Raw genomic sequence first — 27,894 nt, forward strand, 5'->3', positions numbered from 1 at the left:
CTCCGCTGCCCTCACCTTTAGCCGGGCCATCAGCAGCCCAGCTCTGCCTCTCCCCGCCTACTCACTGGTGATCTGACTTTTTTTTTTTTTTAACATTTTTTTTCTTTTCTTTTTCATTCTCTTTCCTTATTTTTCTTCGGGACAAGGCAAATATTTTGATTTTGGGACCCAAGCCATGGTCCTTCTGCTCCTTCTTTAAAAAAAAAAAAAAACAAAAAAACAAAAAAAAAAAACCAAACCACTTTCTCTCCATCGCCAAGCAGCCTTTGGCAATATCAGATATCCGCTCTATTTATTTTTACCTAAGGAAAAACTCCAGCTCCCTTCTTACTCCCAGCTGCCTCGCTACCCCTCCCAGCCCTCCGCTTGCCCTCCACCTGGCTTGCTGGGAGTCCAAGCCCAGCAGAACCTGTTTAGACACATGGAGAAGAAACCAAGAGCTACAAGGCACACAGTCGGCTTCTTCATGCTCAGGGTTGCCAGCGCTTCCTGGAAGTCCTGAAGCTCTCGCAGTGCAGTGAGTTCATGCACCTTCTTGCCAAGCCTCAGTCTTCGGGATCAGGGGAGGCCGCCTGGTTTTCCTCCCTCCTTCTGCACGCCTGCTGGGGTCTCCTCCTTGCCAGGCCTCACAGCCCCCCTGGCCTCTCTCCCCAGCTCGCACATGAAGATGCGCTTGCAAAGGGCTCTGGTGGTCCTGGCCCTGCTGAACTTTGCCACGGTCAGCCTTTCTCTGTCCACTTGCACCACCTTGGACTTCAGCCACATCAAGAAGAAGAGAGTGGAAGCCATTAGGGGACAGATCTTGAGCAAACTCAGGCTCACGAGTCCCCCTGAGCCATCGGTGATGACCCACGTCCCCTACCAGATCCTGGCCCTGTACAACAGCACCAGGGATCTGCTGGAGGAGAGGGAGGACGGCTGCACTCAGGAAAACACTGAGTGGGAGTACTATGCCAAAGAAATCCATAAATTCGACATGATCCAGGGGCTGGCGGAACACAGTAAGTCCAAATTTTCACTGGGGTGTCTGCTCTGGAGGGTCTGAACTGGAGTAGGGAGTCCCACCAAGGGGGGCCTGGTGGTGGCCACACAGCAGGGTCCCCTGGTCCACTCAAACCAAGGCGCAGGAGGTGGGATGCGCAGTTGGGGCTGGAGAGGTGGGTGGGGAGGGAGACAGAGCCATTCTGGTAAGACCCGGGCACTTCTGGGAGACCGGGAGTCCTGGAGTTGAGCGGCTTGCTGAACTCACATCCCATCCTTGACTGATTTTAATTTGGAATTGCATTGTGTCATCCTGTTAACATATGTGCCCTATCGCACATGCGAGCGGATCAGTAACTATAGGCATATAGGTGTCAGAAAGGGGCAGGGCCACGCTCTCTCTCAAGCCCTACAGTTCCAAGACTCTGGAGACCCCGTCTTCTCCCTGCTTTTCACAACTCACTGTGAAACGTCTCCGGTTCAGTTTTTCCAGTTTTGGGGAAGAAGAGCTACAAATTAATGTATGTCATGCTTTTGAAGCCCAGGCAAGAGGCATCGTCTTGCTGTCTGGATCCTTCAGTCTCCGCCACACACGTGACCCACGTGAGCTGTGGGCGTGGGGGAAGGGTACACACCTCTGTCCACATGGACATGTGCTTTAGGGCAATGTATAGTCTGGATTTGTACAGTATATAAATGCATGTGCTCAAAATGGGTGCCTTCTAGGCCTGTGGACATGGGAAGGCGGGGTTGTGGCTCTCACGTGTAGATGGTTGCTGGCGGCCCTTTTGTGTCTGCGTGTCATGGGAAGAGTGGGTGGGAGGTGTGGCTGTGGGTGCAGAGGGGACGTGTGTCTGGGAGTATGTCCTCCCAGGAGGCTCCCGTCTGTGCTGAGGAGCTGGGAGGCTTCTGGGTGAGACATCTGTGTGTTTGTACACGTGTGGAAGTCATGTGTGTTTATTGAACGGGGATTTTAAAAACTTCAACATGAGAGAGAGAGAGATTTGGCAGATGTTGAGAAACTGACAGCCCAGGAAGGAGGAATGTGAGCCAGGGACTCTGGGAGCAGCTCTGTTTGCTTTTCCTACCAGCAGGTGTCCTCGCCACCCTGACTACCTCAGCCCTGGCTCACCTGGGAGGCTGGCAGTGCCCAGAGTGGGGGCTGGAAGGTGGGATGGAGCACACTGGGTGAGGATGGTCAGCAGGGGGGAACTGCAGGGGTTGAAAGGAACCTTGCCAGAGAGAAGGAAGAGGAGTAAGCGGCTGATGGGTGGACCAGCTCTGGCTGAAGGTGCAAAAGGCCCTACTGGGAGCCTGTGGTTACTGGGGAGGGGTTCCCACTCCTGTGTCCTGTGGCTGCCTGGAGCGCCCTGCCTTAGGATGTGGCTACTGTGAGGGGCGGAGGCTATAGGACAAGGCAGAACTAGCACTCCCTGCCCAGCGTCCTCTAGGGTGGACTGACTCAGGGTCTGCCAGGGGTCCACAGTTCCCGGAGGCACCAGTAGCTGCATGGCTAAGCCTCCACCCCCTGGCACCTATGAAGGCAGGGGAGAGTGGCCCTGGTCATTGAGGAGGGTGAAAAGCTGAGGCCAGCAGGAGAGGTCTGAGGAGAGCCCAGGACAAGAGGGAAGGACTGGGGCCCTAATGATCCAGGTCAGGAGGAGGAGTCCCAGGGAGGAGGGCTTGTGAGTCACCAGGGCCCAGCCAGCCTGGAATCCCCAGCTGAGAATGAATGAGCCAGAGAGATGCAAGGGCACCCAGGTGCCAGTGGACCTCCATTTTGTGCAGTCTCAGGGCACAAATAGCAGATAGTCTTGGGAAAAGCCAGAGCAGGGCTAGGCAGCTCCAAGCTGCAGTACTAGAACCCTAAAACTAGGCCAGGGGTGGCCCTGGGGCCAGGGAGCCATGGTCAGGCAGGGAGCAAACCCTGGCACAATGAGCAGGATGCTACACAGGATGTCGTGGGGGTGGGCAGGGCCCAGTGGGACACGGGCAATGCCAAGGAGGCTTGCAGGTGCAAACAGGAAGCAGGCCTAGACTCTCTGCAGCTGTTGGAGGTGACACAGAGGCTGAGCAGACACAGCGCGGGCCCGCCCTGCAGCTGGTCAGGTGCTGAGCCAGCCCTGGAGAGGCAGACACACAAGGCACACTACTTATAAAGAAGGCAGTGGGCAGATGCACACGCCCAACAGATGCTGAGTCGGAGCAGAGAGCCATCATCAGAGGCTTAGGGTGAGGGAAGCCTGTCCTGAACTGGAGAAGGTGGCAGAGGTGGTGCTGGGTCTGTGGTGGGGCACTCACAGGGACTCCTTGCCAGGATCTCAGTGCCAGAGCCTCTGTTGAGAGGGGATGAGATCGCATTCCCCTCCACATTTTGTCACTCTCAGCCCCCTCCCTTACCAGTGAGCAGGCACTGGGAGGGAAGTGCCAGCAGGAGCTGGGGCAAGGTGCAGGAGTGCCTGGAGAGCTGAGAGCAGGAAGGAATCACTTCCTGTGGTGCAGGAGAAAGGGCACCAAGGTGAGAGATGAGGGGACTGCATCAGTTAAGTAATTTGCCCCCAAATATCAGGGACCCTAACCTAGTTCTCCTGCCTGCGGAAGGCACGCTATTAAGCACAAACGCAAATGTGCAGAATACACATCGTTATAAGTCCTACCTTTAACCTGTAGGCTCCAATAGAATTTTGATTAACAACATGAATGAATCACATGCTGGACCAAGCAGCAGGGGATAGGAGCTATTCTCTTAGTAACCCTGGGGGCAGATTGCAGAGCAATGAACTGAGTGCCTTCTTTCTAAGCTCTGCCTTATTTTATGGCCAGGGCATTCACATTGCAGGGTGAATCCCCTGGCCATAAAATTCAGCGAAAGTTTTTTTTTTTTAATATTGTTTATTGATTTCAGAGAGGAAGGAAGAGAGAGATAGAAACATCAATGATGAGAAAGAATCATTAATTGGCTGCCTCCTGCACCCCCCCCCCCCCCCGCCCCACTGGGGATTGAGCCTGCAACCTGGAGAATGTGCCCCAACCTGGAATCGAACCTTGACCTCCTGGTTCATAGGTCAACACTCAACCACTGAGCCACACCGGCAGAGCAAAGGGTTTTTCTTTATCGAATGAAGAGTCTCAAGCAGACTATGCAAGTGCACCACATTGAAACTAGTCAAGTTACCTCCCTGAGCCTCAGTTTCCTCATCTGTAAAGTCAGAGATAATCTCGAAAGTCCTTTTTAGCTGAAACAATTTTTATGGTTACATCTGGGATGTTTCAATATAGTCTCCGCCAGAGAGTGAAGGCAAGACGGTAATCCCTTTTATAATTCTCCAGGATTTTGCTCTGGGAAGTGGGTTGAGGCTTTCTCTGACCCACTGGTGGGGAAGACTTAGCTTTTTCAGTTCCTTTGTTACCCATGTTATCAAGATATCCCCAGTGCGGTGTCATTTTATCTCCTGGCTTGTAATTACCTGTGTCTGGCGGGAGACTCTTACTTTCATCAAAGGGCAGTGCTAAGACAACTAGCAAGCCCAGAGCCCCTGAGAAAACGTGATATTTTAGCCTTTCTTTTTTCCTGGCTGCTACATTTAGATTGTGTTCATTCTGAAAATGAAAAGACGTATCAAGAGAACTCATTTGTTCTAGTGCCAATGCTCTTCTCCCCACACCAAGTCAGTGTTTGTCCTAATGTAGTCCAGAGGATATGGTGAGTGGGGAGACTGGATCCTCAGGCCCCATCCGACCAGTACAGAAGCAGAATCTCTGGGGATTCTGTATTTTCAAGCTTCCTACTGCTCTGCAAACTCACTGAAGTGGAAGACTCGGTGAGCTAGGGCACAACCTTCCCTTAGAAGGGCTGCAAATATGAGTGCCCTCAGAGGCTGGGCGGCTAATGCCAACGATCCAGCAGAAGAGCCACAGCCCAAGCACCATGGCAGACTGCACAGGACACCTGGTCTCAGGTCATGGAGAGACTAGAGTGTGTAGGGAAGGTGGGTGGGTAGGTGGGGGCGGGGGGACCTGGAGGGCACATGCCCCATTAAAAAGGGGTACCCACTGCTCAGTTTGGGCTGAGTTTTGCAGTTAGGATGATAGTCCAGCTTGACTAGAACATTTCCTAGAACAGCAGAAATCTGTATCTTTCTGTAAACTTTCCCAACTTTTAACACTAGCTTAAAATACTTACAGTCTTCTAATTCAAAATTTAAAAAAAAAAAAAAAAGATGCATTGGCCAAACAACATGTCTAATACATTTAAAGGTTAATCCATTGAAAGGTTAAACCATTAAAGCTGTGGTTTCTCAAACTTCCAGAACATCTGGAAGCCATGGCACCCTTTGCAAAGCACTATAAACTGTGGTTCTCAACCCTGGCTACACATTAGAATCATCTGGAAATCTTAAAAAAAAAAAAAAAAAAAAAAGCAAGCTCTGGACCCACCCACGCTCCAATGTAGAGAGACTCTGTACTGGGGAGTGGGTGCAGGCAGCATCTGTTTTTAAAGATCTCCAGGTGATTATAATGCACAGCTGGGATAAAGAAGCTCGGCCACACTGATATATGTAGTCCAGTCACTGGAACCAGCAGTAATTTTCCTAGCAGAGATGATGTATACAAGCAAAGGCACAGCTATGAGCCCAGGTGTCTGCAAACATTTCAAATGGCACGGCCTGAAACCACAGTCAGCTGTTTCCAGGTTTTTCCATGAATACTCTCATAAATATTTTTTTGCTTGTTTTTCTCTCAAAAGAGAAAATGGCAGCCATCAATCTATATATTTTGTGCGCAATGGAAAAAGTTGGTCATGATTTAATTTGTAAAGGTCAGCCCTCTCATCCAGCTCTCAGGAATACTAGTGTTCTGCAGAAGCAGGGGTTCGGCCACAAAGCTGACTGGGAATTGGCTCTTATCTGAAGCACAGGTTGGCATTCATAGACCCATTTCGTGGAATCCTGCCCCATTTTGTTGGTGAAACCATCCCTCTACTGGATGACCTCTCAGGAGACTTCCAGAGACTCTGCTTCAATAAAAGGTATCAGAAGACCTGGTTCAAGTCCTACCTCTGCCATCTGTTGGCTGAGTGACCTTGCGGAAGTCATTGAACTTTCCTGACGCTCCCTTTTCTCATTTGTAAAATGGTAAATTTTACTTATTCTCGTTCTCCTCGAGGATTGTTAGACTGAGTTAATACAAGTTCTATGCAATCTAAGGTTGTGCTATTACACTTTGGTTACTTATTTACACTCTGACTTATTCCACAAATGATTGAAACATCATTATTATTCAGTGAATTTAATTGTCAAGAAGATGATCACATTTTCTTTTCTCTCCCGGGAAGTTCTTTTTACATCAATAACAATAGTGCCTGAGCGTTGCTTATTAGTGTCAATTTGCTCCTCTGTAACCCTGGCCAAGACCCCTCTGGACATCCGTTTCTTTATCTGAAGGGAGACAATCCCCTAACATCTGATCTGTTAGAAATCTGTAGGTCCTAGTGATAAAAAATAGTGACCCTTCTTATCTCCTTGAAATCTCCTTGAAATTTCCACCAAGAGGAGTCAGTCCTTCTTAGGGAACAGATATCTAATTGATGGGCTGGAAGAAACCAAGGAGGGATGGTCACTAGGGTGTCTTGAAGACTCTCTTAGCTCCTTGCTCCCCCATCTCCTGGCTGCCTGTTGTCTGGACTCCTCACTGGCACGTGCCATTTTTCTGTTCCCCTTTTCCTTTTTACAGCAACGCACACATTGCATTGACACATCCTTTCCTCCCTCCTTCAACAGTTCCTGGAGGTACTATTAGAACTGAAGTCATGCTGATGACAGCTCCCTCCAGAACCAAGGATGTCAGTACTCAAGAGGGTTGCCCGTCCAAGTAGCTTCTCGGAGGGTTATAAACTTGCAAACTTAAAATTTAAATTGCCATCATGAGTCCTCTTTTTGGTTCTATCTGAAATGGTTCAGGGAATACTTGGCAGGATTTGTTCTTTCAAAGCCAGTTATTAATCAGGGCTTCATTAGCCGGCATTCACACATTTGTTTTTCTAACATCTGTTCCATTAATTTCCTAAGAACCAGTGTCAGGCCCACCAGATGGCAGTTTCCAGAAACGCTCACTCATCCTTTCCTAAAGATCAGTAGCGCATTTGCTTCTTTCCAGGCCTCTGATCCTTCCCGCCTTGTCGTGACTTCCTAAACCACCCCTCGGGTGATTATGAGCTCATTCCAGTCATGTCCATTATGTGTGGAATCTGGGTCTCTGAGCTTGAGTTTCAAGTTCTGTTACCATTTGTGTAGAAAGTTTTTCTCTGGGTGTTAATGCTGCTCAGACCTTGAGGTTGTCAAGTGTACAGGAGAAAAGATAAGATCTTTTTTTTATCTGGCTCTCAGGGGTGGGAAAGAGCATTCGCTGCCTTTTGTCTCATGGACAGGGACGAAGAGGCCATGGGGTGATGGAGGCTGGTATAGCAGGGACAGTCAAGGAAAGAAACTCCTAGAGAGAAAGGAGCCATGGTGATGGACCAGCTTGGTCTGAAGAAACATCTAAACACCCGTTGGTCTGCCAGGCACGAGATGTGGGCTCTTTGCCAGACCAATGTTGCCTCATTAGGTCTGAAACCTGCTGTGGATTATGTCGCTGAACTGCTCTGACACTTTCTATGTCTCCCTACTGTTAATGAGATAAAATCCAACCCCTCGGTCTGATATTTCAGCCTCCCTGCATGTGGCCCCCACTCTACTGTCTTAACTGGATCTCATTTGCTCCAGCGTGGCCGCTTGGGGTCACTCTTACTCACCTGCATTTCCTCCCGTCCTGCCTTTGTTTCCACCATCCTTACCAGTGAAATTTCTTTCCTCTCCATCCTCAAATTCTTTCCTCCTGCAGGACCCAGCTCAAATATCTCCTCTTCCATGAAGTGCTCTCTGCTTTCTCCCTCCTCTGATCTCTTTGCAGCATCCTGGGCTTCTCCGCAAGCCATCAACACTTTCCCTCTGGTCCTGTTATTTGGGCCCATGTGTTAATGATCTCCCCTGTATCTTAACCTCCTTGAAGGCAGGGGCCATGTCTATTCATTTTTTGTGTCCGGTGTTAGCACTGTTATTGGTACATAGTATTTGTTCAACACATGCTCAATAAATGAATGAACAGCCTGGCCAGTGTGGCTCAGCAGTTGACCTATGAACCAGGAGGTCACAGTTTGATTCCTGGTCAGGACACATGCCTTGGTTACCAGCTCAATCCCCCAGTATGGGGCGTGCAGAAGGCAGCCAATCAATGATTTTCTCTCATCACCCTTCCTCTCTGAAATCAATAAAAATATTTTTTAAAAATCCTATCTAATAAAAGAGTAATATGCAAATTAACCATCACTCCGCTATATCCACAAGCCATGCCCACAAGCCAATCAGGAGCGAATATGCAAATAAACCCAACCAAGATGGCTACTGCCACAGAGAGCAGGAGGGAGGCATGGGTTTCCCTGGCAATGGAGGAAGCCAAGCTTTCCGCCTGCCCTTGCCGGCCTAGGCCTCCACTCAAGGCTACAAAGTTTCAATGATAGAAGATACATAAACCCAAACAGAAATGGCGGCAGCCACAAAGCTGGAAAGAGCAGGAGGCTAGGGTTGCCCCTGGTGATGGAGGAAGCCAAGCTTTCTGCACACCCTGGCCGGCCCAGGCCTCACTTAAGGCTACAAAGTTTCAATTATAGAAGATACATAAACCCCAACAGAAATGGCTGCTGCCACAGAGCAAGCAGAAGGCTTGGCTCCGCTCAAGGCTACAAAGTTTCAATTGTAGAAGATAAATAAACCCCAGATACCAGGGCCTCCACTTGGGTCGCCAGGGGGTGTGGCCAGCCTGCAAACCACCTATCAGTCTCGCCCAGGCCGCCCCACACCCCAAGGGAACCCCTACCCTGATCCAGGGCAAACCAGCTGGCCCCCACCCATGTACCAGGCCTCTATGCTATTTAATAAAAGAGTAATATGCAGATTGACCATCACTCCAACACACAAGATGGCTACCCCATGTGGTCAAAGATCCTGCCCCCATGTGGACACAAGATGGCCGCCACAAGATGGCCAGCAGGGGAGGGCAGTTGGGAGGGACCAGGTCTCCAAGGGAGGGCAGTTGTGGGGCGATCAGGCCAGCAGGGGAGGGCAGTTAGGGGTGACCAAGCTGGCAGAGGAGGGAAGCTGGGGTGACCAGGCCTGCAGGGAAGGGCAGTTAGGGGTGACCCGGCTGGCAGAGGAGGGAAGTTGGGGGTGACTAGGCCTGCAGGGAAAGGCAGTTGGGAGGGACCCAAGCCTGCAGGGGAGAGCAGTTGGGGGGGACCAGGTCTGCAGGGGAGAGCAGTTGGGGGAGACCAGGCCTGCAGGGGAGGGCAGATAGGGGTGACCAGGCCTGCAGGGGAGGGCAGTTGGGGGTGACCAGGCCTGCAGGGGAGGGCAGTTAGGGGCAAACAGGCTGGCAGGGGAGCAGTTAGGCATCAATCAGGCTGGCAGGGGAGTGGTTAGGGGGTGATCAGGCTGGCAGGCAGAAGTGGTTAGGGGCAATCAGGAAGGCAGGCAGGCGAGCAGTTGGGAGCCAGCAGTCCTGGATTGTGATAAAGATGTCTGACTGCCCGTTTAGGCCTGATCCCACTGGGATCGGGCTTAAACAGGCAGTCGGACATCCCTCGAGGGGTCCCAGATTGGAGAGGGTGCAGGCTGGGCTGAGAGACACCCCCGTCCCGTGCACGAATTTCATGAACCGGGCCTCTAGTCCTATATAATAAAGAGGTAATATGCAAATTGACCATCACTCCAACACACAAGATGGCCACCCTCATGTGGTCAAAGATGGCCGCCCCCATGTGGACACAAGATGGCCACCACAAGATGGCCGGCAGGGGAGGGCAGTTGTGGGCGATCAGGCCAGCAGGGGAGGGCAGTTGGGTGGGACCAGGCCTGCAGGAGAGGGCATTTGGGGGTAACCAGGCCTACAGGGTAGGACAGTTAGGGGTGACCAGGCTGGCAAGGGAGGGCAGTTAGGGGTGACCGGGCCAGCAGGGGAGGGCAGTTAGGGGCAATTGGGCCAGTAGGGGAGCAGTTAGGTGTCGATCAGGCTGGCAGGGGAGTGGTTAGGGGGTGATCAGGCTGGCAGGCAGAAGTGGTTAGGGGCAATCAGGCAGGCAGGCAGGCAAGTAGTTGGGAGCCAGCAGTCCTGGATTGTGAGAGTGATGTCCGACTACCCCACTGGGATCGGGCCTAAATGGGCAGTCGGACATCCCTCGAGGGGTCCCAGATTGGAGAGGGTGCAGGCTGGGCTGAGGGACACACACTCACACATCCCTCTCCCACATGCACGAATTTTGTGCACCAGGCCTGTAGTAATAAAATAAATGAATGAACAAACACATGAATGAATGAACCCACAGGCTATGAGTAGATTAAACTACTAGGAGGGACAGCTGAGATCTCCTGAGAATCTGTATTTTCTGAAAGAGTAGGAAGAGCAGGCTGGAGAGCCTGCTGGAGATGATGTTAAGGCAATGGGAGGAAAGTGATTACAGTTGACTGGCCTGCCTTTGGTGCCATGTCCTGGGGCTCTGGGGTCTCTCTGCTCCTCTCTCAGGTCTGTGTGTGATTCCAGGGCCACCAAGGATCTTCTTCCTATCTCCACGTTTAGGTCTGAGGCCTCAAGCCTCCAGAAAGGTCACAGGTGGGACCTTGGCCCCTTGGCGAGTGTCTGTAGGTATCACACTGCTCCCGTGGGTCTCACTCATGCTGCGCCTCCCCGCTGCTTTGTCTCCTAGATGAGTTGGCTGTCTGCCCCAAAGGAATCACCTCCAAGGTTTTCCGCTTCAACGTGTCTTCAGTGGAGAAAAATGGAACCAACCTGTTCCGAGCAGAATTCCGGGTCTTGAGGGTGCCCAACCCCAGCTCCAAGCGCAATGAGCAGAGGATTGAGCTCTTTCAGGTGAGCCCCCTCCCAGAACGGAAGCCAGCCTGGTGGGAAGCCCAGCTTGGCAGACCTGGGTGGGAACCCTGCCTCTCTGAGCCTTCGTTTCTGTGTGTCACTAAGAGGACTGAGCGTTAACTTAGGTGCTCAAAACAGCATTCAGAAACTTCGTTTCCTCTTGCTCCTCTCACCTGTCTTGCACTGTGACATAGCTTGTGGGACTCTGTCCAGGCCTCGGGTTCCTACCCCTTTCTCTGTCCTGCAGATACTCCGTCCAGATGAGCACATCGCCAAACAACGCTATATCGGTGGCAAGAACCTGCCCACGCGGGGCACCGCCGAGTGGCTGTCTTTTGACGTCACGGACACTGTGCGTGAATGGCTCTCTCGAAGAGGTAGGTTGATTCTGAGAATAAGCATTTTGAAAGGGGCCTGGGGTCCTTTTATCCTTCATGAAACAGAGGGAAGAAGACAGAACGAGGGGAGTCACGGATCTGGGTTTAAGACCTAGCTTTGCCACTGACTCCCTGTGTGCCCATTCATCCACTCACCTAGTATTTATTAACCGCTCACTCTGCGCCAGGTCCTGGATTCAGCAGTGAACAAGACAGGTGAGATCCCAGATCCTGTGGGGCATTTGTTCTGGTGGGAGAGTCACATAATACACGAATAGACATATTGACAAGAAAGTATTTCAGCTGGTGATAAGTACCACGAAGAACAGAGAGTGGGCAATGTGACAATGACTGGGTGGGATCCGACCTAGGATGCTCAGGGAGGGTCTCTAAGAAGAGGGAATCTGTGCCCTGAGATCTGAGTGAGAAGAAGGAACCAGCCTGGGAAAGTCAGGGTAAAGGATGTTCTAAGCAAAGGAAACAGCAAGGACCAGGCCCCCGGGCGAGAACCAGCTTGATTTGTTCTAGCGGCAGCAGACAGACTGGCATGGCTGGAGCCGAGTGAGCTGGGGGTTGGAGAGGTAGCTGGGGCCATAAGGACCTGTCAGGCCATGGTCAGGTTTAAGTACTTATTCCAAGTGTGATGATCTGTCCTAGGAGGGTTATAAGCAGGGCTGGGGCTGGGGATGAGGCGATGTGCTTTACATACCCCTCTGGTTGTCATGAGGTCAGGGGAGAAGCAGGAATGCCAGGTCGGGCCTTACAGCAGCCTGGATGAGAGCAATAGGCACCTCGGCTAGGGCAGGAGCAGTGGGTATGGAGATGGTGTGGATTTATTCTATATTTTGGAGGAGAAGCCAATAGGACAGGCGGATTGCGTGTGGGGTATGAGGACAGAGGAGGAGTCAGGTGATTTCCCAGGCTGGTCCAAGATGTTTGGACTGAACTAACACTTACTGAAATAGGAAGACTAGAAGAAGAGCACGTTTGAGGAAGGTTCTGTTTTGGCCCATTAGGTTTGAAAGGCCTGGTAGCCATCCAAGTAGAGCTGTTTGAATTTTACACATCCCAAACGTCTCGCCCACTCGCTGTTCCCTCACATGGAAAATAAGGCAATGGTTCCTTACCTGCATGTCACCACAGGCCCCACCATTCCCCAGTGTCCCCCAAGAGTGAGGCTGGAAGTCCTGACTTAGCATGAGTTGCCAGCTTGCTTTGCTCACTCACAGAACCTGCCTGGGTTCTGTGGGTATCTGAGTTTGCAGGTCCCCACCTAAGGGATATTACCTGGTGGCTGAGCTGGCAGATTGTGGGCTGGAGGCCCTGCCTCAGCTCCAAGGTCCCAGGAATCTGTCCTATCTCTCTTCCCGAGCACCAGGAGAACCACGTGGCTCTGCTGACAGCAGCACTGTTGGGAATTCTGACTCAGACAGCACTCCTCCGCCTAGAGCCCGATGTAGCTGCAGAGAGAGGCCAGGGAAATGAATCTCTTAGCTTCCCTGCCTGATTTTGATCAGCTCCACCTGGATGTCTTTGACGCCCTGAAGGAGTTCTTATTTTCACAGCTGCAGAACTCAATGAGCAGTTTGCATTGAGAATGATTTCCATCCTTCTGGAGACATCAAAAAGATAATTTCGTAATAGAATCTATGGGTCCCCCACCCACCATCCCCACTGCTGCCAATTCTGAGGTTAGTTCTTCAGTGGAACCTTCCGTTCCCTCTCAGCAGATGCTGCCCGCCCCCTGCACAGGGGGATCGTGCACAGACCTTTCCTTCTGCAGAGCTCATAAGCCTCTTGCGAGTCTGTGGCCCCAAACAAGGCAGCGAATGGAGCAGTTGGTGGTGTGGACTATTGAGGAAACTGAGTCACACATCTGGTGTTGCATTCATTTACCAAACATCCTACAGCCTATGATATGCCAGGCTCCCAGGCTGCCTCTGGGTTCCAGAGCTGGCTGGAGCTTTCTCCAGGGTTGGGGTCCTCTGAGCTATTGCTCCACCCCACCTGCATTTCGTCCATGTGCAGAGCCAGGCCTCCCCCAGCAGGTAGGGCAGGGAGCACGCCCAGCATCTGGGCCCAGGAAGGGTGGACACTGGGAAAACACAACCATTTTGCATCTCAGTGAGTGTGTGGGCATCCTCCTTGGTGCTCTGTGTTGGCCTTCTTTTCTCTCTTCGTCTCTGACAATGAGGAGTGTAGTTCTGGCATCAGGCTGCCTGGGTTTGAATCTTGGCTCTACCACTTACTGGTTGAGTACCCTGGACAAGCCATTAAATTTCCCTAGGCCTCAGTGTCCTCAGATCTGTATAACGAGGATAATAACAGTTCCCACTTTGCAGGATTATTATAAAGATTCAAACACAGCATGGAGGTCTCAGGTCATGGAGGTCACAGGGAGTCAAGGGATGCTGGTGATTATTGTCATCACTCTGAGCTCCCTGCCTAGACAGACCTGTTGGCCCAGCCAGGCCATCATCTCACACCTGCACCCTAACCCTAACTCTCCCCAGCGCATCTGTCTGCACCTTGACTTTCCAACTCACAGAATCATAGAACTTGTCCGCTCCAGGTCTCTCCGGGCCTACCTTCAACGCTTCGGGGTAGCAGGAAGTCTACTGTTTGATGTAACCCATTTCAGCTGCTCCAGCGCCTTTTTTCAGCTGCCTTAAACCAAGAAGAGTCCACTCCTTTTACCTCCCTCCCATACCCGACCACTGCTGCTTCCGGATCAATAGAGAGTCTCTAACTGTCGTACCGACCAGAACTGACATGATACCAAACCCGACCTGGTTTCCCTGCACAAAACTACTGGATTCAGTTCAATTTTTTCACTTATTTTTCTTGCACTTTACTCAGCTTTTTGTACTCATCTCCTTGCTTCCCCAATTTTAGTTACCAAAACACTTGATCCCAGAACTCATAGGAGAAAGGGCCAGAGCTGGCCCTCTTACACCAGAATATCAGTCATCAAACCCGGCACCTCACACTTCCTTGGGTTTGTTCTCTCTGGCTCATGCCATCTGGACCCTTGGCCATGGCCCTCTGCAGCCTCCTCTGGCCCGAGCTCTGGTCTCACAACTGTCTCCATGAGCTGTTTGCTTTCTCTCAGTGAGCCATCCCATTTCAGACTTCCCAATGAAGCAGAACAAGGATTCCCAAAGAAGCCTCCGAGGAACCTTTACCTGCTCATGACCTTGCTCCTTAAGGAAAATATATCCAACTGTAATGTTCATTTTATCTCCTCTGGGATCTACCTCTTTATGTCTACAGTCCCAGCCCTGGTAGAAATGTTGGCAGCTTCCACTCAGACTGATTCTGCTGCCTGTTTGCCACTGACCTTGATCGGGCATGCTCCTGACTTAATCCTACAGCCCAGACTCGACCACCTTCCTCCCATCTTGTGGCCCTTTGAGTTTGGGGCCTTTTGAATCACTGCCTCTCAGTCCCAGAGTTCTTCAGGTTTCCCCCTTTCCCTGGTCTCTCCCAGCCCCTCTGCCTCTTCCCTTCATCCTTAGCTCGAGTACCTCCTCTCCCAACAAGCACCTAGAGGGTGTGACTTTTTTTTTTTTTTTAACTATTTTTTTAATCCTCCCCGAGGATATTTTTTTCCATTGATTTTTTTTAAAAAATATATTTTATTGATTTTTTTACAGAGAGGAAGGGAGAGGGATAGAGAGCCAGAAACATCGATGAGAGAGAAACATCGATCAGCTGCCTCCTGCACACCCCCTACTGGGGACATGCCCGCAACCAAGGTACATGCCCTTGACCGGAATCGAACCTGGGACCTTTCAGTCCGCAGGCCGACGCTCTACCACTGAGCCAAACCGGTTTCAGCGTGACTTTTTTTTTAATCTTCCTTCCTGCTCCTTGTTTTGTTTTTCTGTTTTGTTTTTTTTAATGTTTTAATTGATTTCAGAGAGGAAGGGAGAGGGAGAGACAGAAACATCAATGATGAGAGAATCATTGATCAGCTGTCTCCTGCACGTCTCCTACTGAGGATTGAGCCCACAACCCAGGCATGTGCCCTGACCGGGAATCGAACCATGACCTCCTGGTTCATAGGTCAACACTCAACCACTGAGCCACACCGGCTGGGCACTCCTCATTTTTTGCTTCCAAGCAGGCATGTGACAATTTTTTCCTAATACCATGTTTTATACACAGATGGATATTGAAATTCTCCTTCCTGATCCCCACTAGTTACACCTCCAGAAATCCATGGGGTGTGGCAGCATGAGTGGGAAGGTCTGCACGGGCTTTGGCATCAACTTTCTGTCTCCTGTGCCCCTCAGGACAGCCCACTTCTGTCTGTGGCAGCAGAGGCCCTGGCCCTCCGGTGCATTGGTGGGGCGTACACGTCTCGATCACACAAAGTGCTTTTCTCACCCACTCTGTGTCTTATTTTGCAGAGTCCAACTTAGGTCTGGAAATCAGCATTCACTGTCCGTGTCACACCTTTCAGCCCAATGGAGACATCCTGGAAAACATCCACGAGGTGATGGAAATCAAGTTCAAAGGTAACAGAGTGCATAGGACAGGAGACCCTTCCCAGACCCCAGGCAGAGGGACCCATCCCCCTCGCAGAGATGGCCACTCTTCTGTACTTGAGTCATTCTGCTTTGCCCCCTAAGCAATGAGCGTGACTGTCAGTTTCTAGACGTAGAGCACACATTAGCATGTGGAGGACACTGTTCGGTTGGTCAGAGCAGTGAAATCGTGTAGGTAAGTGGTGCCACCGCTCTGCAGTCAGTCAGTAAAATGGGGGTGCGAGGACCTCTTTCCCAGGGTTGCTACGTAAATTAAATGAGATAACAAGTGTATAACACAGTGTCAGGAATGCTCAACAAATAATAGTTGTCTTCCCCTTCCCTAAAAGCAATGGACTTTGGTGGCTGTGAATTGAGGTGTCCTGACTGCCGAGCCTGCGGGTGTTACAGAGCCCACCAGATCCTTCCCCGGGCGGCAGCCGGGTTTGAATGACGGCTTCAGGACTCTGGGTGTTTGTGATGAGATGGTGAAAAAGTTGAGAGTCATTTCAGGTTTTCCAATGTGTTTCTAAGGCGCTCAACCTAGACCATCTCTGGGTTTTCCTTCCATGTCCCATTTTGGGTAACTGAGGCACACCTGAAGCCAGGTGCTTTATCAAGGTCAAAGCAATCACGCCAAAGCCTGCGGTCCGAGGCTTGTCTGGAGAACAGTGCGGGCCTGTTGGCTCCCTGCCAGGGGCAGTCCCCTTACCCGTCAGGGCCTCTATTTCAGAGCCTTTTTTATTTTTTAAGCCAAGCATTTGACATCCTAATTATAGAACCTCAGAGCTCAGATCTTTGGAGTCTGTACCGCCAGGCCAGGTCAGGACAAAATCCTTCCACTTCAGTTTTGTTCATAAAGATCGTCCGGGAAGGAAATTGGAAACGCAGGCCTCTCGTTTATCTCACAGCCCAGGTGCCCCTGCGTGAGGTCCAAGTCCCTCCAGTTACATGTAAATTAACCTCCTGAGTCCTGTCCTGTGTGGGGATGGACCATAGCTGGCAGCTGTCTGTCACAACATAGATGTCCTTTCATCTGAGACTCTTTCTAATCCAGTCTTCAGTCTTTTCCTTTTCAGACGAAATAGCAGGTTTCTTCCCAGAGTTTGTTTGCTAAGCTGATTATTGTGCGCCTCTGAGTTTCATAGTGAAAACATTTGAATGGGAACGATTATTCAGTCTCATTCCTCTGGCTTCTATTCAAGATGTCTTACAATTGTGACACCTTAAATTACAGCAGGGACTTCTGAGTATCTTGACCAATTCAGATCATGAGAGGGAACTCACACCCACAGGAGTCCAAGTCCCAGAATCTAAACTAACAGCCCAAAGAAATGTTAGGTAGCTGCTCAGTGACAGATGTTTCACGGGTCCAGGAGTATCTTAGGAAAGGCTCGCTGCCTTTTAAAAAAAATCTTTATTGTTGAAAGTATTACCTAGCTCACCCTCGGCGCCACCCCCATCCCTCCTCTTGGCCTCTTCCAGCCTGCTCCCGTCCCCTCACCCACCCCTGGCCCTCACCACCCCATTGTCTGTGTCCATGGGTTATGCATATATGCATATAAGTTCATTGGTTGATCTCTTCCCACCCACCCTCCCCTGCCTTCCCTCTGAGGCTCAACAGTCTGTTCAGATGTTTGCACACAGGAGGTATGAGGGGTCCGACCAGGGCTGTCTTGTGGGTTCTTCTGATACCGGTTCCCCCATCGAGTCTTTCCCTTCCTCACAGACCATGCTGCCCCTCCTCCTGGGCAGGGATGGGATGGGGTGAGAAGGCAGCCTCCACTCTGCCTTCCTTAGACAGGAGGGTGTCACCTTCCTTCCCTCCTGTAGGCGTGGACAGTGAGGACGATCACGGCCGTGGAGACCTGGGACGCCTCAGGAAGCAGAAGGACCACCACAACCCGCATCTAATTCTCATGATGATCCCCCCACACCGGCTGGACAACCCTGGCCAGGGCGGTCAGAGGAAGAAGCGGGCCCTGGACACCAATTACTGCTTTAGGTGAGCCTGGGCCGATCGGGATCTGTGAACTCCTGAGATCACCTGGACTGGTACCTACTGTGGGGCAGGCCCGACTCAACCGAGGGTCCCTGAGGCTGTTCACAAACATCTTCAGGAAAGAAGATTTACAAATGTTTCTGTTTCTCTGGGAGCCCCCCAGTTTTCTGCAGCCCAGCTCTGTGAGGCCCTGGATGAGGTGCCAGGAGGAGAGAGTGGTCTGAGCCTCCCCATGGTTCTCATGTTTTTTTAAAAAATGGTTTTATTGATGTCAGAGAGGAAGGGAGACGAAGAGAGAGATAGAAACATCCATGATGAAAAAGAATCATTGATTGGCTGCCTCCTGCACGCCCCACACTGGGGATCAAGCCTGCAACCCGGGCATGTGCCTGACCAGGAATCAAACTGTGACCTCCTGGTTCAGAGGTCAATGCTCAGCCACTGAACTAGCTGGTCAGGCAGTGGTTCTCCTGTTTTAGAGTACGGGAAGGGTGTGTTTGCCTGTGGGCGATGCTTGCAGGAATTCCCATGAGAGAGGTGCTCAGTTCCCTGTGAAGGGGCCAAGGATGCTACGGGATGAGGGGAAACAGGACAGGCTCCATTTGTGTCAGGCAATCTGAGCCAGAGAAATTAATGAACTAATTCCGGTGCTGTCCAGTAGCCTCAGTGAAGAGATTAAAAAACAGACAGAGCCTCTTGTCTTATTTAGGAGTTTAGCTGCTTCTTGTTTATAACGGAGGGGCTGCTAAAGCATGTACAGCAGTTAGTAAAAGGTAGAAATGACCACATTCATGAGAAGGTCCGAAGGGTAAGTGCTTTAAGAATTTGGAATTCATCTACGGCTGCAGGAGAGGCTTCAGAGGGTGTGGAATCCGAGCCTTGGAGGACGAGTGAGTGTGGGTGGGGCCACGGGAGGAGGAGGCACTTCCAGTAAAGGAAGGCGCATGAATGGGTCAGTCTGGCTGGAGGGGAGGCTGCCTGGATGGAGCGGGGGAGAATGACTTGGGAAATTTTTAGCTCTAAAACCATGTCTTATTAGGAGCAGTCGAATGAATGAGGGATGTTGAGCTTGGGGAATAGAAGGGGTACGAGAGGCCATGTGGTTGCCTCCAACTGTCTGAAGGCTGGTGTGTGGATTAGTTCTATGTGGCTCGTAATCAGTTAGGAGTGGATGCTCGTGGCTGCGAGGAACTGTGGCCTAACCCACACAGGATTTCTTGTTCATAAGCAGCCTGCAGCAGCAGGCTCAGGGTTGGTCTGGCTGCTTAATTATGCCACAGGGGACACAGGCTTTCCCTCTCTCTGCAGTCTGCCACGCTTAGCATGTTGCCTTGCTTTTCATGGTCACAGTGTCTGCTGGAGCTCCAGGTAGCTTGTCTGTGCCGAAGATGAGAAAAGGGGAAGAGGCAGAGCTAGTAGCGTTCCTCTTCCATCTGCGACTTTTATATCAAATCAAATATTTTTTGCCAGACTTGGCCCTCATCCCCTGCATGCTTCTCCTTATGTCTGGTCATTGCTGTGTGACATGACCACTCCCATCTGCAAGGGAGGCCAGGAAAACAAGTATCTGGTGTTCTAGACTCTGTCATGGGAAGCAGCAAGAGAAGGGGGTTAGGAATGAAAAGATAATAAAGAATGTCTGCCACCGTTCACCATTAGAACCCACAAGAAGCCAGGTTTTGGCCTTGGAAGCAGCAAGTCCTAGGTCTCAGCAGATACTGAAGTAAGACTAGCTCCCACCTGACAAGGGGTACTGCCCAATGGGCTTCTGCAGGCAACAGAACTGACGTGTCCTGATGATCACATTGGGGGGTGACCTAGGAATCATGAGTCTGGTAATAGAAGGACATGCCTCATTTTGATTCGATGGCCTTGAGATTTAATCTAAGCAGTCTTCTACCACAGTACATTAGCTGCATGAGCTTAGAGGTCATTTCTGGCTGGATGCACAGTAGGAAGGTAATAAAATCAACCTCCACTAAGCTGAGTTGGCTAATAACATTCAGTGCTTGATTTTTCTGTGGAGCAATTTATGTCTCTGCTTTGATTCACAAAGTAAAAGGGTGCAGGGCCCCCTTTGTCTTTTTGCTCTTATTCATCATCTACATTATGTCCTTGGGACCAGGGTCTTTAACAGAAAACTCTGTTATAGCCTATATGGCTCCTTGCACTTGAACCCAAGGTTCTATCGATTAGACCCCCTCTTACGATGACCAGGGAGGACTCCAAGTGCAAAGATGAGGGCCGCTTGTGAAGTTGTTTATGTCAGTGGCTTGCTTTTAGGTTGGGTTTCTGTAATGTGTTTTGTGTTGCAGCAATGTGGAAGAGAACTGCTGTGTGCGCCCTCTCTACATCGACTTCCGCCAGGATCTGGGCTGGAAATGGGTCCACGAACCTAAGGGCTACTACGCCAACTTCTGCTCAGGCCCTTGCCCATACCTCCGCAGTGCAGACACAACCCACAGCAAGGTACGGAGCGGGGCTCAGGGCCCAGGGAGCACTGGGGCTGAGTCGACCAGGCCACCTGTTTGAAAACGATGTGTGAAGGACTGAATGCTGAGTGAGGGAATGATGAGCTGAAGCGAGTAAAACCCCTTCAGTGAAGGTTCTGATCTTGGTACCCTGGCCCAACTCTACTTGGGCACATTCTACCCTTCATAATTACTTACATAGTTTCTGCCCGACTTTTCAACTTCTCTGTCTAAAGCAGGGGTGGGCAAACTTTTTGACTTGAGGGCCACAATGGGTTCTTAAACTGGACCGGAGGGCCGGAACAAAAGCATGGATGGAGTGTTTGTGTGAACTAATATAAATTCAAAGTAAAGGAGCGGAGGGGAGAGCAAGAGAACCGGATAGAACAGCCGGATCCGGCCTGCGGGCCATAGTTTGCCCAAGGCTGGTCTAAAGCGTTTGTATTGTTCTGAAATTAATTCACTCCATGCCACCCTGTATGTCGGAGATGTGTGCGCATGGCTAGCAGGTGATGTGGGCAGAATGGCTTCCACCACCACTTGAACTCTGGTAATTCCAGCCTCCTGACTGTAGAAAAGTTATTTTGAAAGATGAGGTAAAGCATGCAGAAGCAGCTAAATGAAACAACAGGAAGAAAAGGGGAGAGAGAGGGGAGTCCATGACCCTGAAACCAGCTTATCTTTCCCTGGTGGGTGGGGTGAGGGGAATAAAACCAGGGCAGTAATTCACAAGGCACTTTCCTTACAGCTCATTGTTACTACATCTTGTCTGGGGCCCCGCACTCTGGCAATTGCCAAATGGCAATGTTTTGCGAAGTACATTTCTCACCAAAGTGGCCAATTAGAACTGGGAAGACCAATATAGGAGTGTTTTCTTAAGAGAGAGAGAATTCCATGACCAATGTAAAGTCCCCCATAGCTGTTAATATGCTGAAACTGTTAACAAGCAGGTGCAGATGCTCTCCATTCCTGCTCTGTGGACGAACGGGACTGGTCACTCACGCCAACTGGGCGCGTGTCCATGGTGTTGACCACGTGCTCGGTCTCTGGAGCAGCCCTGAGGCCTGGCTTTCCAACTTCTAAGCGATGTATCCCCCCCAGGTGCTGGGCATGTACAACACCTTGAACCCTGAAGCCTCCGCCTCGCCTTGCTGCGTGCCCCAGGACTTGGAGCCCTTGACCATCCTGTACTATGTCGGGAGGAACCCCAAGGTGGAGCATCTCTCTAACATGGTGGTGAAGTCCTGTAAGTGCAGCTGAGGCCCCGCCTGCAGCCCAGGGAGCGGAGAGAGAACTGCCACGGCCTGCTCCTCGGCAAACACAAAAGCAACAGACCTCACCTGGAGGCCTAGAGCCCACAACCTGCGGCGTCGGGCAAATGGCCGAGACGGAGGCTCCCTTCTGGAACGTTCCTTTCTTGTTGGCTCTGAGCATCACTGTGGTAAAGAAAGTGTGGGTCTGGTTAGGGGAAGGCCGAACTCTTCAGAACACACAGATGTTTCTGTGACGTAGACAGGTGGTGGGGACAGAGGAAGCCCATTGGGCAGTACCCCAAGTTGACAAGTGGTGTGGCAATGGGATTGGGGAGACAGGGAGGAGGAAAGGCAGAGAGTGGCCGGGACAGGGCCAGACCGGAAGACACGTCTGACCGAGGTCAGATTTGCTCATCGCTGCCCCACGTCGGCTCTAGGGAATCTGGATCACATTATACATGGCAAGCACTTTTCTTCGGACAGGTTACCAAAACATAGTCCCAGTGTTGTCTCTCATACGACCTGGGATGAAGGACGAATCTGTTAGTTTTGCAAACCGTCCTCTGGACATCCATCAGCATCAAGGGTCATTACAGGGAAAACGGCCAGGTAATGTAGTTCCCAGGCCATCAACTCCACGGGGCCCTATGGGTACAGTGAACTCAGAAGCAGAAGGTGCGAAGTAACCCTACTCCTGACGGCCCTCTGGGTCCCTCCTCTCGCCTTCTTCTCCGATGGTATTTCCCCTTGGACATTTGGCTAGACACCTTCCAGGTCAGGGTACACATATCTGAATTTGGGGTGTGTGCAGCTCTGGGGGCATTAAGGGCTTCTCCCTCCCCTAGACCCTGTGTTCATCTGGTGTTCCTGGAAGCAGGTGCTATGTGTGGGGCACGCGGGGAAGTCACACGTGTGCCACACAATGACTCGGCCCAGACGCGTAGACTGAGGTATAAAGACAAATACAAATATTAATCTCGAAATCTTTGTATAAATAAATATTTTTTTGGGGAATCTTGGATCATTTCATCTTCTGGAAGATTGTTTTTAGAACAGTAAAAGCCTTATTCTAAGGTGTAAGTCTGATTCGATAAATGTCCTTAGTTACCATTTTCTTAATTTCCTGTCCATACCCGCTAATCAGAGGTACCAGGAATCCGGGCAGAGAATCGCAAATGTTGATCAAATACATTGCTTAGCGTGATCAGCCTGGACGTGGCTCAAGGCGCCACCTTCCGCCGTCTGAGAAGACCACACTCGTGTGTTCCGTTTTCCTCAGTGCGTATTATTCTCAGACACACAGAGGAAGTGGCTCAGACTTGCAGAAAATACACTGTATAAATTTGACCTCCATTTAACTGTGGGCAAAAGCACTTGGGGTGGACTTGCATATGGAAATGTGTTCATTTGTACATTCACTATAAGTGACCAACATCATCCGTTTTGAAAATCTCATCTCACCGTCCAAATCAATGGAGAGTCAGAGACACTGCCTGTGGCAAATGGCCTGAGAATAAGCAGCCACTTCTGCCGTCAGAGGAAGCCTAGGAAGAGCTCAGCAGGAGCCCCTTCTCAGACCAGGGGCCTCTTGCCAGGGACTTGGGGATGGGAGGGGACCAAAAAAGCGCAACTCAGGAGCTCTACGTGGGTCACAGATCCCAGGCCGCGCAGAGTCCGTCCTGCTACCGATGTCCGCCCGAAGCAGCCTTGTGCAGGAGGGACACGCTCCTCTGTGGAAATCGCGTTGCCCCTGGTGAAATCTAAGTCTATCCTAGGCTAAACTTCTCAGGTTGAGCTCCTGAGTTTGCCCAGCAGGACCTTTTCCCTGCATTGTCCATGCCTGGCCAATGCTAAGGGCTTCTCTCCCAGCCTTCATTCCATGTGGCATCATTTACTCCCACTGTACTCAGCTACTCAGCACCCCCCCACCCCGGTGTTCCTGCCCTACAAACCTGGCAGGTGGACGGATAAAACCCTGGCAGGAGGAATGTGTTCCTTACTCACGGGAGCCAGGGGGTATAACACGCCCAGCCCTTTGGCTGTAGCCATTGCTATCCCAACTTTCAGTCTACTCACCTATGGCTGTCATTCTCAAACTTCAGTGGGTGTGAGAATGACCCCAGTGTTTATTTAAAACGTACAATTTCAGGCTGCAACTCCAGAGATGTCTTTAGGCCTGGTGTAGGGTTCATGCTGCCTAAAAACTACATCTTGAGACGCAGTGTATTATACCTGACGTTGTTGGTCCTTACTTGAGGCTTAAATAAGAGGGAAATAATCTCTGCAGTAAACTTTCCTTATTATCCAACCCCACAGGACATCACTAAAGCATTGGGCTGTGGTTCATCCTTATGCACCCAGGCAATGAGATGTGTTTCCTGAAGTATTCCAAAGAAAGCAGAACACACTGTGATTCCAAATGTTCCTTTTCTGTTGGAGCTCTGCTCTGATCTTAATCAGCAGATACGAATACGGGCAGGGGTCTGGCGTCCAACCTCCCCAGTGCACGTCACTTACAGGCACTACAGAAGTCTGAGCCATTGTCTGTCCATCTGCAAAATATACGCTTGTTTTGGGGGAGGGGGAGGAGGGACACTGGAAATGACACTGCTGTTGGAGGGGGATCATGTGATCTGTCTGGTTTACTACTACACCTGATTTCCCAACACCAGCAGGGGACTATGAAGGAATTCTATCTAATTTGTCTCCTAACTCAATTTACAACCAAGTTAGCAAACAGCTAAGGTGGCCCTCAGACTACGAACCAAGAGAAGTCTAGAACCAGTAAAAATGGCTTGAGTGCACCTGCCTAAGTGAAGGGAGTCTGGTCCGTACCTGATCAGCACTGTGAGTGCAGGAAGAAATTAGCTCGAGATTCAATTCTGATTAGTCTAGGGCAATTCCAAGCACTCTCGTGGTTCCAAAAGCTCTTTTACTGAGCTCACACCCTCTTGTCCTTTCTCACAAGACCCATATGGTGAGTCTCCCAAACACCTGATTTCCCAGTTCTAAGCACCAGCAGGGGACTATGAAGGCATTCTCATTTGTCTCCAAACCACTGACAACCAATTAGCAAACAGCTAAGATGGCCCTCAGACTACGTACCAACCAGAAGTCCCAGGAACATCTGGAACAGTCTCTCTTTTCTCTTGCAACTGACAGACCTCATCCTTTTCAGGCAGGCAAAGTGTTTCAATGGTCCAAACCTTGGTTCCCACTCATTATGAAAGGCACCAAAGTTCCTTTCCTCTGCTTCTTTGGGTGTCCTTTCCTTTTGGGGTTTCAATGCTGAGTCTACAGCACATTGTTGGAGACACCCCAGGCGCTGGGTTCTCACCCAATACCTCCCTAGGCAGCTAAGTCAATCCTGTGGTGGCCTGTCACCTTTTCTCCAGCAGAAGCCAGAGAGAGTACCTGGGGAGATGAGGGAGCGAGAGTGCAGAGGACAGGCAGGTAGGAGGCCACCAGGCCTGCGACGCTGTAAACGGGTTGTCTGGGAAACGGTGTGCCCTGGGACTCACGCTCGCATGCCAGCGGAGGACCTGTGTGCTGTGGTCTGATCCTGGAGACATTGGCACAGGCCAGCCTCCCAGGGGCAGGAGCTGCCCTTGGGGAGCAGTCTGGACCCACCGCCTGCTGAAACCAAGTGTAAGAATAAAACACCTCTTTATCGCTCACATTTCTAAAAATCAACTTTAAAAAATTGCCCAGCAATGACATAAAATGAGAAGGTGATCCCACCATTTTAGTCTCATTGGTGAATACTGATTGATGGGAAATTAGTCAATGGAGAAAAAGAAAATAAAAATAGAATTACTTTATTAATTTTAGAAATCAGTAATGCCAAAGGGTGCCTTTGCCGTGGCCCATGTGGTCAGCGGCACACTGACTTTTCTCCTCTCCGGGAAACCCGTGCCGGAAGCTTCCCTCTTCTCCCCGAACCCTCTGAAAAGGGAAGGACAACTCTGGTGGATAATGTTGTAGGAAGTAAAGCTTAATACTGCAATCTGGAAAAGAAGAGGAAGCAAAATGCAAATAGCCAAAGAGCCTCTTTTATATCATCTCTGTGTGGCAGCAGGAGAGGGACAGCGATACCTAAGCAGGTTGGGGGAGGAGAAAAAGGGGGGAAGATACACGTGTGCTCTGACGGGGTGGATAACGCATCCGCTGAATGTCCCCACTGCCAAGTTCCATCCGAATCCAGCTGATGCGTTTTCCTGTCCTCTCAGTAAAAGTCTGGATTGGCTGGTTGGCAACCAACTATTGCCACTTCTGCTGGAAGGCTTTAGGGACTGAGGCAGCAAAAAATACTATGGACCCCTGCAGTGCTGGTGGATGCTGCACCCCAGCCGCACCAGGAGCGGAGGAGCAGTGGGCAGGTCCTTCCTCCACGCGCTCGTGGCTCATCTCTTAGAGGGAACAGGATCTGAAGAGAGAAAATCAACCACTGAGTGACCGCAGAGAGCGATGGCTGGTTTAGTTAATATCACTGCAGAATAAGGAAGTTGGGGCCCAAAATAAACGAAGTAGAAAACTTTTCACTTTAACTTTCATTGGAAACCTTTCTAAAACACTCCTGTTCTGCTGCTGCTGCTGCTTTGTGTAGTTCCTTTACTTCTTTCTTTTCTATTTTCCCTGGGTATTAGCCCCTTGCTTCTTAAATAGAAGATGCTAAATATGTTAACCTTTTCTAGAAACTTGCGGCCAGCATTATTAGCATTCAATATTGAAATGCATGGAAAAACCGCTCTGAGTTTGTCCAAGCTTCCCTCTATGTTGGGCTGTCAGGGAACACTCTGCCCCATACCCCTGGCCCCATCCCCACCAAACACTCCACCCCACCACCCAGTTTAAGAAACATCACCTTCCCCCCAATCCCTGTGACTCTCCCAGTTCCTTCCCATTCCCACGATCTTGGATTTTGTGTTTTCATGCCCTTGTTTCCTTTTTAAAAACAGGTTTATTTAGTATATATACTTATATCCCTAAATATCCCATTGCTTTGCTTTATGTGGTTTTGAATTTTATATTGCTGCTGTGACTATTCTTAATGTGATCTCAGCACACAACTGAAGAATGCCTTTAGGAATGTACTTAGGAGTAGAATTGCCAGGTCATAAGTACTTGAATCTTCAACTCTTTCAAAATAATGTTGTATTATTTTCAAACTAGGGGCCCAGTGCATGAATTCGTGCACCTTGAAAGGAACTGTGGGCCGTGAGGCTGTGGTGGGCACAGGGGTGGGTCTTGGCCCCTCCTGCCGCTGCCCCCCCCCACCCCCCGGTCCCCCGTCTGCCGGAAGCCCTGCTCCTGTCACTGCCACTCCCATATGCTGATGGCTCCGGCCCTGCTCGCACCCGCTGACAGCACAGAGTGATTGGGCCCAGCCCCATCAGCAGGTGTGAGCGGTGGCTGCTGCCCTGATCACCCCTGGGGGGGGAGGCGGGTAGAGAGGCCCTCAGGGGCAATCAAGGCCACAGCTGCCACTTGCATCCACTGATGGCGCCAAGCGATCAGGACTGACGCCAGGTGCGAGCAGTGGCTCCGGTGCTGGCAGCAGGTGCAAGCGGGGTCAGCACCAGCAGCAGGTGCGAGCGCTGGGTGGGACTGCGGTGCATGGGAGCAAAGAATTTTCAGTAACCACTAGAGGCTTGCCTGGATGGCAGGGACTGGTGCCCCACCTTGGTTTGATGCCCCCACTCAACTGCTCCACCATCCTTCCATGGCTGATGCCCGCCATGTTCCGTGCTCTGCTGCTTGCTGCCAATGCCTGCCATGTTCTGTGCACGCCCCCTGGTGGTCAGCGCACATCATTGCGACCAGTTGTTTGGTTGTTCTGCCGTTTGGTCTATTTGCATATTAGCCTTTTATTATATAGGATGGGGTTGTACCAATTCTTTCCCCTGGGGGGGGGGGAAAGGGTGGCCTTCCCCCTCTTCTCCAGGGTATTCCTGGAGTTTAAAACTTTTGTAAATCAAATGACTATACAATGGTATCCTACTGTGGTTTTAATTAGCATTTCCCTGATTAGGAATGAGGTTGAGCATCATTCCAAGTATCTATGGCGCATAAATGTTTTCTCTTTTATGAAATACCTGGATAAGCCTTTTGCTTATTTTTCTACTGAGGTGTTGTTTTTTGATTTTTTAAAAAAACAACTTGAGATATAATTCACATAACATAGAATTCACCATTTAATGTGTAAAATTCAGTGGCTTTTAGTATATCCATTCAGAGTTGTGCATCATCACCAGAGCAATTCTCAAACACATTAATTGAAAGAAAATGAAGCTCTATACCTATTAGCCCTCAGCCCAT

At 50.6% G+C, this 27,894-nt stretch overlaps 2 protein-coding genes across 11 annotated transcripts in view; one reads left to right on the forward strand and one right to left on the reverse strand.

Annotated features, from left to right (window-relative positions):
• The first annotated feature begins 646 nt into the window (after positions 1-646).
• TGFB3 (transforming growth factor beta 3) lies at positions 647-22,588 on the forward strand. Its single transcript, XM_080667385.1, has 7 exons — positions 647-1,001; positions 10,778-10,941; positions 11,189-11,318; positions 15,734-15,841; positions 17,684-17,855; positions 20,168-20,321; positions 21,425-22,588. The coding sequence occupies exons 1-7, from the start codon at positions 662-664 to the stop codon at positions 21,581-21,583; spliced, it is 1,227 nt and encodes a 408-aa protein (XP_080523511.1). The 5' UTR covers positions 647-661; the 3' UTR covers positions 21,584-22,588.
• Positions 22,589-25,378: 2,790 nt separating this feature from the next.
• Positions 25,379-27,894, reverse strand: part of TTLL5 (tubulin tyrosine ligase like 5) — a 257,649-nt gene continuing 255,133 nt past the window's right edge. For 9 of the 10 annotated variants that reach the window (XM_080661713.1, XM_080661711.1, XM_080661709.1 and 6 more), the window contains one exon: positions 25,982-26,002. Coding sequence is in view for 1 of the 10 variants with exons in the window: in XM_080661710.1 (XP_080517836.1) it covers positions 25,980-26,002 (23 nt within the window). In the remaining 9 variants the exon portion in view is untranslated. Of the gene's footprint in view, positions 26,003-27,894 lie in introns of all 10 variants that reach the window. The other variant, XM_080661710.1, reaches the window with a different exon arrangement.

Source organism: Plecotus auritus, assembly GCF_963455305.1.
Source record: "Plecotus auritus genome assembly, chromosome: 1".
In the NCBI taxonomy this organism is placed as follows: Eukaryota; Metazoa; Chordata; class Mammalia; order Chiroptera; family Vespertilionidae; genus Plecotus; species Plecotus auritus.